We start from the raw sequence: 13,849 nt of genomic DNA, 5'->3' as shown, positions 1-13,849 counted from the left end.
AGTCCAGCTAACTTTCAGTTATAAGTTTTTTCTCATTACCCCAAGCATGCAACAGTGCTCTCCTGTCACTGAGGCACAAAAGCCAATACAAAAGAGATCAAAATCCATTCCCCACTGAACATTCCTGGTGAGCAAAAAGAAAGATTAATCACAAAAATATAAATTAAGAAAAAGAACAAGGTAAATGCTAAATTGGCCTGTAATTGCTCAAAACCTGGTCAATGGGGTCATTTACTGACTGACTTTGTCTCCTGTTAACTTTGAGTTTTGACTGAGAATACATTAGCACGTACTGTATATATTGTTCTGTAATATTCATATATTTTATGTTGATTAGTGCACAGGAGTGTTGTAAAATAAAAAGGAAACAATAAAACAATCAGAATCATTCCTCAAAACTCTCAGAAGAGAAACATCCAAACTGTTAAACATTCAACAGCCAACAGCACATTTAATTTGCTGTAACACAAACATTTATAAAAATATTTTAAAAAGAAAAAGGTCTAACCTTAAACATACCCATATGCATGGGGGAAATTATTGCCTGACAAAAGGAAAAATATTGTCATTTGAATAAAACCAGCTTTGTTTTTTTCCCCTCATTCTTCTGATTAAGGTTTATGATAAGTAAAAACATATTAAAAACTACAAGAGATGCTTGTTTAAAATCAAAGTTTTGTTCAAATTTACAGATCAAAGAATGACAGCGGATGCTCACTTATGGCTTTAATACAGTGGTTGGAACCTATTTACAGCTCAGAAAATACAAAAACAAATGAAGAACTTGGTCATAATATCAATGCTGATATCAAAGAATACTGCAGTTAGACAAATAAATAATTCAAGGTGTTATTGTGTCTCTAATTATGTAGCTCCTTGTTACTTTTAAAGGCGCCTAAAAGAAAATCTTTTCTTTTGTACCAGTATATGTTAAGGCATTTTTTAATGAAAGTGTTAGATTTCCCTCCTCTTCCAAAGGCACAGCAACAGTATCAGCATGACCTCAGTTCTGAAGGTTTCAATGCTTTTAGAAAGTCATACTTCAAGAAACAACAGAATGGTTTCAGTACATCACTGAAAATCTATGAGTACTTCAGCCTCCAAAGAAAACAGCCAGCAGTATAGTTGAGAGAAAGAAATTTGTGAAAATATCTCTGACCTGTAAGACATTTCTTTATTTAAAAAAAAACTTTATAGATGTGTCCTTTTAATATTACAAGAGCAAGTGAAGTTGTCACTGTTTGCAGGCTGCCCTGTCTGAAAGATCCAGCTGATTTACACTACCCAAACAGCAGACACGACATGTCTGGGAGAGTCTTAGGGGACCGACAATGATGTCATGTTAAGGAAATAGCTGGATGAACTTGGCACTTCACAAAGCTGGCTCTTCTTCCATTGGTTCATCAGGAGTTCTAGAAAAATAAACACGCAATCAGAACAGAGTACACATGGACATTTACAATCTCTACGTGGGGTCACAGTTGAATCTGAATTGTACATGATGTTTATTTGTCTTATCCAGTCATTTATAAATAAAGTATCTTTTTCTGAAGCAATGTTAAAGGGGAATAACTAACAGTCAAGGACTATTTCCAAATATATTGTAATAATGGCAACCTAAGAAACTGAAAATTAAAGTGCACCTGAAGAAATATTCCAGAACTCTGACTAATCTCGAAGCTTCGAAAGCATTACCATGCCAACAACGGTTATAGCATGAAGGACTGTCAACTGATAAAATGGCCACTGGGTATATAAACAACTTGGAGCCATTATTACCTTCAAGCTCATTATTGCCATTGGATCCTGTGAAAGTATATTTTAATAAACTCAAAGTAAAATTAATGAATATTCATTTAAAATAGATATCAGATACAGTTCAAACTATTTGATAGCATCAGAAAACCTTTTATGCAGAGGCATGCAGAGGATATGATTTAAATGATAAAATCAGTGAGTATTGCAGGGATTTTCCAACACAATGATTGTGAACTACAGCTTAATAAACTAAAAAAAGCACAGCTCAGACTACAATTTAATCTGAATTCTACTCTGCCTGACCATGCCAGTTCAGATTATTTTTATCTTGGAAACATTAAGAGGTTGTAGATTGAATGAATGTGACTGTTATTTGATTTAACAGTCATTGGGGGTAAGTTTGACTTTTGGTGATAGTGTAAAATGAGCGCTATCGGATCAGCCACCTATTATACATCTCTCCTGATTTTAATTCCCAATGAAGTCAATGGAATTGACAATCGGGAGAGATGTATAAAGGGCGGATGATCCAATATCGCCCGTTTTACACTATAGCTCAAAGTCAAAATTAACCCCAATGTGTGCAAGCAATCATTTACAAGATAGGTGACAGGAATATTATTGCAAGGCATTCCCCTGTATTGTGAGTATTTGTGTAATTAGATACGTTGCTGTATTCTAATGCAGTCTACTGTATTATGTTGTAGTGCATTGTGTCATACTGTATTAAAGTGCAATTTATTGTAAATTGTTTTATTCTGCAAAACTTTGGAATATATTTCATTAAATGCATTGTGATACATTTCATTGCTATATTATAATAAATTGTAATCTACTTTATTGTAATGCATCCTATTGCAATATGTTGTAATGGCTTGTAATTCATGCCTTATGTTCAGGTAACAATCAGCTGAACACCCAATAGTTTGAAATGTCCACATTTTACGCAGTATATCATCTCAGAACCCTGTGGTCAGTAAACAGAAGCTCGCGTGTGCTCAGTTTTCCCCATGGGAGTGGAAATATTTGCTGCATTAGTAATATGTAGTTTACTATGAATTTAACATTGACATTAAAATTGAAGGATCATTAGTGGAAATGGGTCAGGAAAATAAGGTCTATAAAAATTTGGAAACCTCACATTTTCTGTTCATATAGAAGTTGGGTGCACCTCAGAATTTCATTATTCATTTCCTGAGCATATAAAAATAAATAAGGAAGTCCCTATTTCATTGTTTGTGAGAAAAGGCTTGGAGTTGTTTCATAATCCTTTATTCATGCATTTCTTATTGATTCTTATTTCCATTTCTTTTTGATCTTTCTTAATCTGTTAAGAAAGCCACCAGTTTTAAAAGTATTATTACAGTATATAATCATTCTTAATTGAAAAAGCAATTATTTACGTATAAATTGCACAAAAATGAGCAGAGCAGCTCCTGTTTCTTCAGTGTGTAAATTCTCCTTGGTTCGTGGTACTGGGCCACACAGACTGGGGAGATCCCAGGTTTCATCCTTAGTCTGTTTTGAGTTACTTTGGTCTCTGCTGGGATGGTGATATCATCACTAAAACTTGCCGCAGTGTGCTTGAGCCAAGGAAGAGAGAAGAATCAACTAGAGATCCCATTTCTGATTGCTATCCGGCAAACTCCATACCTTTAAATGTTAGGTGAGGACTGAAATTGGTCCAGCTTTGATGTCTCTCCCCACCAATCCATTTTTGCAATCTAATGGATAATCATTGTCCATGCTAAAACATGAAAAATAGCTGCTTGACTATTCCCTCAAGGAACCACACTCCAGCATGAGTCTTCAGGTAGAAAACATTCCAAGGCACTTTTCAGAGGGAAAAAAATAGATAAAGCAATGGACTTCAAGCCATGAAGGGAGATTTAGGAGAGGTGATGAAAAGTTTGTCAAAAATATGAATTTTGAATTATTTTATAAGTGGATAGAGTAGTGGAGAGGTTTAGGGTGGGAGCTCCAGAAAGAAGATGCAAGGTATGACTTCTCTGCCCTCCTATTCTCACTCAATCTCACTGTTCAGAAAAACTCCCCTATCCACAGCCACCCACTTGATCTTGCCATCCATCATAGCCTCTCCAATTACTGACAGGCCTTTCCCTCACCTCCCTCACCACCGACACCCGCTGCCTTCCCCCAACTCCACTGCCCTCAAAATCTGCCCATGGAAAAAATTCTCACTCAGCTCCCTCACCAAGGAAAAAATGACAGGGCTATGGGGAACGAGCAGGGGAGTGGGACTAATTGAATATCTCTTTCAAAGAGCCAGCACATGCATGATGAGCTGAATGGCCTCCATTTGTGCTGTATGATTCTATGGGGGAGAAATTCAGTATTGCCTCGTTTGGGGGCGGTAACTTTTGAAAGCTGGGAAACTTAGCGCCAGGCACTAATGATTCCCAGCTTTTAAAAAATGGTGTTTTAGTGCTCCAGGAAGGAAGTGGAGTGCTAAATCAAGCGCTCCACTTCCTTCCTGGAGCACAACAGGCAGCAGGCGGGGCAGCAGGTGTGCAGCGCTCCACAATGGGCCGTGCAGCACTGCCACGGTGGAAGGCTCCTTCCCTCCCTTAAAGGGAAGGGCCATCACTACAGGCTCTGCAAGGGGAAAATTTACCTGGTCCCTGATGGCAGCCGCGATCTGGCCCGCTCAGCCCGATGTACTGTAGCAGAGTGCTGGGCTGATCGATCGCTGGTGAAGACAGAGGGAAAAAAAAGAGAAAGAGCATTTCAGAATTTTTTTTACTTACCTTGGCCACCTCGCCTTTAAGTATCGCCCCCGAAGCGCCCGGCCTCCCAATGAACACCTCCTGCAGCTGCCGGTGTTTTTGCCCGACGATGCTGCAGGGGGCAGAACTGAAGTTCGGATCCGAGGCACTACACAGCTGGATGACGTCACGATCTCTGGGCACAGGAGACCGTGGCGCTAGGAGTTATCGCCACCGCAACCCACCAGGTGAATTTCATGGGCGGTGGTAACATCACCACGTCTGGGCGGAGACAATAATGGGAGGCGCTATGGAGGCCACTTTCTAGCCCTATGCTTCGAATTCACGTTCAAACTCCTAACTTCCTCTCTGGCTCTCCGTCCTTCCCAACATTGTTACTGCTGCACTAATCCATCGCCTCTGCTTTGACATCCTTGTTCCCATGAAATCATACACTGTCTCCAATCTCTGCTGTTTCCATCATATAGTCTTCATTCCCTTAAATCAGATGTCTGCAAACTCAAGCACAGCTGGTGCACAACTAGGCTAGTCATTCATTGCCAGATTTAGCTCAACCATGTCAAGCCGTATCATGTCTTGTTCTCCTCAGCTTCCTACTAGTCAAGGATTATCTTGGAGTGCAAGGACAACCCAAGGCTCCTTTTCTCCATGACTAACCACTTCTGCAACCTCCTTTCCTGCTCCCACCCCTCCCCCCACAAATCTCTTTGCCCTCAACTCCAATACTAGATGCAAACAGCTCATTGATTTCTTGGTCTCCAAAACTGAGACCATCCATGTAACTGTCTCTGTCACTACCTTTCCTTTCTTTCCCTGCTGCTCCTGACCTCTTCCACACATTCTAGTTCTGATTTCCTGTCACTACAGTTTCTTTCTCATCTCTCTTTATCTTCTTCAATTTCATCTCTTTGATGAAACCCACCTTCTGCTCCCTTGATCCCTTCCCTACCCAACTCCTGACACTTAACTGCCCCACCTAACTCCCATGGTAGCGGATCTTGTTAATGGCTCCTTTTGTGCAGGCATATTCCTTTCCCTTTCTAAAACCATGTCATCAGCCCCTCCTAAAGAACCCACCTGATGTGCCTCAATAATCCCGAGACTCGATGTTAGCGAAACAAAACAAGGCTTTTATTAACTTAGAAGATAACATGCAGTGGAGAGAGGTATCTTCCATCTGGAGCTCTGCAGTACTGGATATGAGGCCAGACTGAGCTGGCTTACATAGAGGCCAGGTATGGGCGGAGCCCTACACACAACACATTCCATACATTCCAATATACAATACAATGGTGAGGAGAAACCTGAAACCAACCACAGTCACAGGCAATACAATGGTGAGGGGAAACCTGAAACCAACCACAGTCACAGGCAGTGATGAATGGAATATTTCATCACATTCACCCCTTCTATAGATTTAGTCTGTTCGGGGGTTTGGTAGTCCTCTGCGACCGACGTGGCTGTTGTGGTGTCGCGGGTGTTGGCTGGGTGTCCCCGGTGGCCTCCTGGGTCTCTGCCGGGGGTGCCGCCAGGGTTGTTGAAGGGGTAGTTGGTGGGGGTGCCGTTGGTCGATGTTCTTCCGGGGGTGATGAAAGAGTAGTGGGTGGGTAAGAGTTGCTGTGGTCGTTGTTGCTGCTATTGCCGTGGTTGTTGTCGTTACCGGCTGGGGCGACGTCTTTTATTGACACGGTGTCCTCCCTTCCGTTGGCGTGCCGGACATACGCGTATTGGGGGTTGGCATGGAGTAGGTGCACTGGCTCCACGAGAGGGTCCATCTTATGGCCCCTCACATGCCTTCGCACGAATACCGGACCTGGGGTGGAGAGCCATGACGGCATGGATACGCCTGAGGTGGATTTCCGGGGAAAGCTAAACATTCGTTCATGAGGCGTGGCATTAGTGGCAGTACTGCAGAGCTCCAGATGGAAGATACCTCTCTCCACTGCGTGTTATCTTCTAAGTTAATAAAATTGATGTGCCTCAATAATCCCGAGACTCGATGTTAGCGAAACAAAACAAGGCTTTTATTAACTTAGAAGATAACATGCAGTGGAGAGAGGTATCTTCCATCTGGAGCTCTGCAGTACTGGATATGAGGCCAGACTGAGCTGGCTTACATAGAGGCCAGGTATGGGCGGAGCCCTACACACAACACATTCCATACATTCCAATATACAATACAATGGTGAGGAGAAACCTGAAACCAACCACAGTCACAGGCAATACAATGGTGAGGGGAAACCTGAAACCAACCACAGTCACAGGCAGTGATGAATGGAATATTTCATCACACCACCCTCAAGCCATTTATCCTCTCCAACTACCACCGCATCTCTAACTCCCCCTTTTTCATGTTAAGGTTCTTGAACATGTCATCTCTCCCAACATTCACTGTTCAATGTCTGTCCTGCACACAGTACCAGGACTGCACTTGCCAAAAATCGCAAACTACATCTTCTATGGCTGACCATTGTTCATTATCCATCCTTGCCCTTCTCAACCATTTAACATGACTGACCACACCATTTCATCCATTGTCTCTCCTCTGTTGTCCAGGTTAGTAGAACTGCTGTTGTGTGGCTCTGCTCTTGCTTGTCTGAACTCAACCAGGATATATCTAACAATACTGCTCCTTCTGCCCCCACAGTCACCTTCTAATATACATGAAATCATACACTGTCTCCCACCTCTGCTGTTTCCATCGTACAGTCTTCAACTTCACCCCTAAGCATCTATCCTTAACCTACTCCTCTTTCTCATTTATATGCTGGCGCCTGGTGACAACATCCAAGGGGTCAGTTTTCTTTTGTGTGCTAATGAGACGCTGCTCTACTGCTTGCCCATTTCTCTTAGCCCCAGAGCCACCTCTGTAATATCAGACTGCCTTTCTGACATCAAGTCATGGCTGAGTTAAAATTTCCTCCAACTGAATATTGGCAAGATGGAAGTTATTGTTTTTTACCCTTGCCATAAACTCTGCTCCCTTACCACAATCTCCATTCATTTTCCTGGTTACTCATTCAGGCTGAACAAGACCATTTGAAACCTCAGGATCCTGTTCAACCTGAGCTGAGCTTCAAACCCCATATCCTATCCATCACCAAGACTGCTTACTTCCAACTCTGTAACATTGCCCTCCTCTGCCCCATACCGCAGCCCTGCCATGACTAAAACCCTTATCTATTATTTTGTCGCTTCTATGCTCGATTATTCTAATGTCTTTCTTTTTGGCCTTTCCCCCATAAACTGCCACCTGTATCCTGTCCCACACTAAATTCTATACACCCATCACCCGATGCTTGGTGATCTACGTTGGCTCCTTGTCTGCCAATGCATGGTTCAATGTCCATTATTTTATTTATTTTTTCTTTGAAAGGTGCCTTGGATTGCTTTCTACACTATATACATGCAAGTTGTTGTTCAGTTACTACCTTCAGGAAATTATGGGAAAAGGGACAAAAATGTAGGGGAAAAGAGAAAAAACATGCTCCCTTTCTGTGTTCCTTTTATTTCTTTTCCTCACTCTCCATGTGACCCCTTGGAATGCAAAGTAAACTTAAGCAATGATTAATACACAAATAGTGTATGTATTTCATCCCTACTTGCAATAAGCAAATGCTCCCAATGGTATACACACCTGTAAAAGTATATTACATCTAACCACAGGCTATCACAGATTAATTTTTTAAATCTTGTCTGAAATGAAGCCCATATATATCACTCTTCCAGATTATCATTCCCAATTTGTGAAATAACTTTTCAGCTAAAGTTGAAACCCACTCAGATTAAAGATATGTGCCATCCATTTCTCTTTCTCTGATCTCATCATCTATGCTGTATTTTTTTTTGCCCCGCTATCTTTGTACAGTAAACTCTTTTGTATCCGGCACCGACGAGACTGGGATGATGCCAGTTGATTAGTTGCTGACCTGCTCTCTTCTTGTGAGTGTCCGTGCTTGGTATCCACTGAGAGTGATGCCATGGCAGTCACTGCTTCTGTCTCTTCTCTGTCCAGGTTTTGGGCATTTTTGAGAGACCAGTCCACTTTTGAAGCATACTGTCGTACTGATTTCCAATATTTTCCTGGGAATGATAGTAAAGATGCTGTTAATGTCCAATGATGAAAAATGCTGTAAAACCGATTCAAAACCTCACACTCGACATCACAATTATCACATTATTTTCTTAAAAGACTTCCAGTATCAATCAAGAGATATTGCATTTAATCATGCTCCTTAGGCACAGCAATGATGGAATTTTTTTCACTGAGGGTAATTTTGAAGCCTTCTGCCTGGCAGAAACAGGGCGGTAGTGCCAGTAAAATGGCAGGGAATGACTTACCGCCACATTACCGCCCTCGCTGTGGCCACTGCAATCTTCCCCCAGGCCTACCGCTAGACAGCCGGAGAGGTGGTAGATCCTTTAAATATGCAAATTGTGGGTCCTATGATGTATGTAGTACCCCACTTACCATTTAGGATAGAACTGGGTTGACCCCTTCTCACATGGCCCTACCTTCTTCTGGTCCAGAGGCTGGCCGGGCCATTCGACATTACTGTGGCCTGGAGCCGGCGGGCTGCCCTGGAGCATTCATTATCTACCTGCAATCTGCTGGCCAAATGCTAAGCAGGCCCGGCTGGGACTATCGGGTGGTCAGCAGGCATGGTCAGTTAGCTAGCCTCCCAAAGTCCATACTGAGGGAAAATTTACCCCACTATGTCCACCATCACCATAGCACAGTAAACTACTCAATGGATTGCCAATGGGCTTTTCTTTTTTGAACTCAAACTTTCCCCCTTTTTCCCCCTGATCTCTTAGAGACAGTGACCCACACTAGGATATGCTTCCACTGGCATGAGGAGGTCCTCCTGCTCCTCTTGGTCCCTCTAATGAAAGTTTTTTAAAACTTACCAAAGTGGGCCTTGCTGCCTTCCTGCCAGTGTTACCTGTTGGGGAAGCCACGGTGGATGCCTTGCTCAGGAGTGGGTTAAAATGCCATCATATATGTACATCATGAGACCCTGATTTGCATTTATTAATGAGGCTCTTGCCAGAGTCCAGCAGAAGGCTCATCCGCAGTCAGAACCAGTGGCATTAAAATGGAGAATCAACAGTAACAGAGAGGGAAATGGAGCCACTCCATTTTAACTGCTCTCCCGCTCCTTTCCCACAGATCAGGGAGAGTTAAAATTCCACCTTTGGTCTCTGGTAGAGTTGCTTTACAATCATTTGCTGGGCGTTGTCCAGAATGACTTATATGGTAATGTTCCCACTTCACCTTGATTGCATAGTTTAGATCAGAAGCTCACTGCAAGGGCAATGCGTACATGGCCCCATATTCTACCTCTCAGTAGCTCAGCATGTGTCAACAGCATCATGTTGGGATACCATATCAATTTCATAGTTTGAGTTCTGTTGAATTAAGCTTTTTAACCATTGTAATAAATCACTGAAGTGCTCAAGGCACCTGGCATGAGCTCATTGATCATTGATTGTGTGCTCTAGTGAAAGCTCACTTGATTTGTAAAAAGAAGGTAGCTCCTTGGGAACTCCCAGCTAACTTTCCAGAGAACAGGTTCTAAGTTCTGGGTGAGAAAACTTCAGTGAATGCAATTCAAAACCAAATGGTGTAGAGAGTGCCCACACTGTCCTCTCACCTACGGGATTTAAAAAAAAATTCATTCACAGGATGTGAACATCGCCGACAAGGCCAGCATTTATTGTCCATCCTAATTGCCCTCGAAGGTGAAGGTAAGCTGCCTTTTTGAATACAACTGAGTGGCTTGCGACGCCATTTCAGAGGGCAGTTAAGAGTCAACCACATTGCTATGGGTGTGGAGTCACATATAGGCCAGACCAGGTAAGGATGGCAGATTTCCTTCCCTAAAGGACATTAGTGACAATCCAGTAGTTTCATGGTCACCATTGCTGATACTAGCTTTTCATTCCAGGTATATTTAATTGAATCTAAATTCCACAGCTGCCATCGTGGGGACTTGAATTCATGTCTCTGGATTGTTAGTCAAGGCATCTGGATTACTAGTCCAGTAACATAACCACCATGCTATTATGTGGGTTCAAATTTGGCTCATACTGATGGGATTAAGGCATTCTCTCTTTGCTAGCTGTGAGAATTCTATGTCAAATAATCTTCGACAATTGCAATGCAATCCCTAGTAGACATGGATCTGCAACACAAAATTTGCCATAAACTGGCACTCGTTCTCAGAGGGGCCGCCACAAGGATGGTTGCTGTAGGAAATGGAAATGTTACGCGGATGCTGTAAGGGCTTTTCTGAGGTTGAAGCTAAGACAGATTTTAGGGAATAGTGGAAACATTACTCTGCAGTTGGCTCTGCTATACCTCTCCTGTGATTGTTTGATGCTGACAGTGAGTGCCTGAAATGAGAAATTGTTCCATTCCCGTTTTAACACCCCTTACTTCAAAGTACACAAAAAAGGACCAAAACATTTTAATCAGAGAAAGAAACAACTTAAAACACGCAAGAGTCTGTAATATCCTACTTTTTACATTTTTTCAATAAGACTATATTAAAATTGGTTTATTATATTTGAAAATTAAAACTAAATGTGTCAGCATCTAGCTGAATTAAGCAATTAAACAATTCTTTTGACAAGCTATGCTAACTTTTTTTATGTTATGTACTGACTCAAATAGCATTTTTGTTCCTAAGATATATAATGCTCCCAACAATATTCTGCTAAGAAATAATTGGGCAAAGATATGAGGGAGAAGGTAATAGAGGGTTATGCTGATAGTTAGATGAGGAAAGATGGGAGGAGGCTCAAGTGGAACATAAACACCGGCATGGACTGGTTGGGCCGAATAACCTGTTTCTGTGCTGTATAGCCTATGTAATCCTATGTAATGAGATCCTGATTTTAGGTAGATCCCTATGGCAGTGTGTGAACACTTGGGAATTTGTAGTGGTATAGCTGGGTGGAGGGAATGGTGTATGAGGGGGCAATGCAATTGAATACTGTACAATATAATAAAAAATGAACGAAAAAATGCATGCACATTACAATTTAAAAAAAATTACATTATGTACGATCTCAGCATGAGTTTAATTGAAATTCTGCAAGATCAGAATGAACAAGCTTCTTTCAGCCGAATCTAGCTAAACTAAGCTATTCTGTGTAAAGATTTTAAATAAATGGATCAAATGAACTTAGTGTGATACAAGCTACTTAAAGCTGCTCCTTCTTACTCATTATTGCCATGTAATTCTGAGCAAGTTTGTTTTCATTGCAATGTTTCTGTTGTTCCACAGAATCATCTCCAACTCCCATAGCCATTGGTTCTGTGCAAAACAATGAAAGATTCTCAGCAGAGTGAATGGAGGGATTGAGTAAGACTTTTAATAAAGTCTTGAGTCTTTTGGAACATTTCAATTCTACCCGTTGAGATTGGGCATAATACTTTCATTAACATAGCAAGAGCAAAATTTGGGGGAAAAAACAACAGGAGTGATCAATTGGGGTAGGGTGGAAAACCATCAATCGTACTGTTTGTTTTACATCTAATTGGTGTAAAAGATTAGTGGAAATTTTTCTCATACTGTGGAAAACTGATAACATAATTTCTAATTTGCCAGAATTGCAGAAACGGTTTCTATGGCAAGAAGGAGCTGCAGTTTTACTTAGTGGGATGTATTCTTGGCAACAAATCTTCTACAGCCCCATTCATTTTGTACAATTTATGATAATTTTACAAGATATATATTTGGAGTTGAAAGAGGTTGTGGTGGAAAATATTCCCGTTCTCATAACTGCAAAGTAAATTTAACATGCCAGGAGTTAATGGACCACTCATTCTCACCGCATAGTTCTGTTGCCAACATCATTAGATTATTTGTTATTCATCTGAAGAAAAGGCTGCATGTTTTGCTTCACCATTGAATTCTGGATTTTATAAGTGAAGAATTAAAGATTTTAATTTCTGGACTTTTTTTTATCAATGCAAATACAGATCATGGCTAATACTGGAGAGCTTCCAAGATTTTTTCTCTTTTGGAATAGACAAATTAAAGCATTTATATTCTGAAGGAATAGACCTCCAGCCTGAAGCTTGTTTGTTTTAGGAAAGATTTCTGAGTAAATCATTATCTTTGGTTATTTTCTAACCTTAATTAAAAGCTTTTATTCATTGTGTTTTTGTAATTTATTTATGTAAACATAATATTATTTCATCTTTGAATATAAGCCCATGTGCAATCAGCAAGCTGACATATTGGTTTAGAAAAGCAGTAAACAGAGAGACCTTCCTGGCACTTGCTAGATAATAAATCATTTTTCTGTAATTAAACAAATGTTACTCAAACGACTTACTTTGAATTTCAATTGTTTTTTCCAGAGAAGCTACAGCATTGGTGTTTGGCTTCTGAAGCTGAACTTCTTGGGGAAGAGGCTCCAGCTGTAAAGATTCAAATAACCTTGTGATAAGAGTCAAATTGCTGTTTAAAAATGAACTCCTCAAGCCTTTTCCTGTGACTTGCTAACCCTTTTCCAACCTGGAACCTTTCGAAAGAGAAGAGTTCTAGTGTAGCTTACTGGGGATCACTTTCAGTTCATTTTATTAACTGTTTAAATGTCTACAGAGACTTGAAGTAGACTGAAATTGTGCTCATTTATCACTGAAGTATCTAAATTACTTGTCCTTATATTTGTAATGTTTGGTTAAGCAAAGTTCAAATGTATTTTGTTGAATTATTAATCTTCATTTAAAGCAATTTGATGAATAGTTTGTTCTCCACCTTTTCTAAATGAAATGGTTACTTTCCTTTTCCCTAGATTTTAGTAGAATATAGGCCCTGTTTTTATTTCAGCTTAAGAGAACCCAACTGATTAATCCCCTTGCACCTCACTGGATATTTCCTTCCAGGAAAGCTACAATGAGCCCTTTTAAGTATCTTAGGATTTATTGGACAACATCAGTGTTGATGTTATCACACTACACTGTTAAAGTCACTTCACAGTGTGCTATTTACACAATATACACAACTGAATGGCATAGCTTTCTGTGAAACTACTACTTCTAGTGATTAAAATATTTGAACTGGTCAGTTAAACATCAAGAACATCAAAACCATTGTCCTTGGCTCCCGCCATAAACTCCGTTCCCTCACGAGCAATTCCAATCCCTGCCCTAGCCATACTCTCAGGTTTAATCAGACTGTTTGCAACCTTGGCATCCTATTTGACCCTGAGTTGAGGTTCTGACCCCATACCCTCTCCATCACAAAGGCTCCCTGTTTCCATCTCCATTGCCCATCTCCAGCCCTGCTTCAGCCCATCTGCTGCTGAAACTCTTATCCATGCTT

General features: G+C 40.9%; 1 protein-coding gene across 2 annotated transcripts in view; it reads right to left on the bottom strand.

Moving 5' to 3' along the window:
• Positions 1-713: 713 nt before the first annotated feature.
• Positions 714-13,849, bottom strand: part of LOC147117434 (histone deacetylase 9) — a 1,471,293-nt gene continuing 1,458,157 nt past the window's right edge. For both annotated transcript variants that reach the window (XM_085988432.1, XM_085988433.1), the window contains 3 exons: positions 12,858-12,942; positions 8,435-8,588; positions 714-1,412 (listed from right to left, as the gene is read on the bottom strand). In XM_085988432.1, the coding sequence (XP_085844558.1) occupies positions 1,373-1,412; positions 8,435-8,588; positions 12,858-12,942 (279 nt within the window). In that variant the 3' untranslated portion in view covers positions 714-1,372. The remainder of the gene's footprint in view (positions 1,413-8,434; positions 8,589-12,857; positions 12,943-13,849) is intronic.

This window comes from Somniosus microcephalus, chromosome 5 (assembly GCF_052327205.1).
Source record: "Somniosus microcephalus isolate GS21.2 chromosome 5, FLI_Smic_1.0, whole genome shotgun sequence".
Lineage (NCBI taxonomy): Eukaryota > Metazoa > Chordata > Chondrichthyes > Squaliformes > Somniosidae > Somniosus > Somniosus microcephalus.
This window is presented reverse-complemented; position numbering and strand designations above follow the sequence as displayed.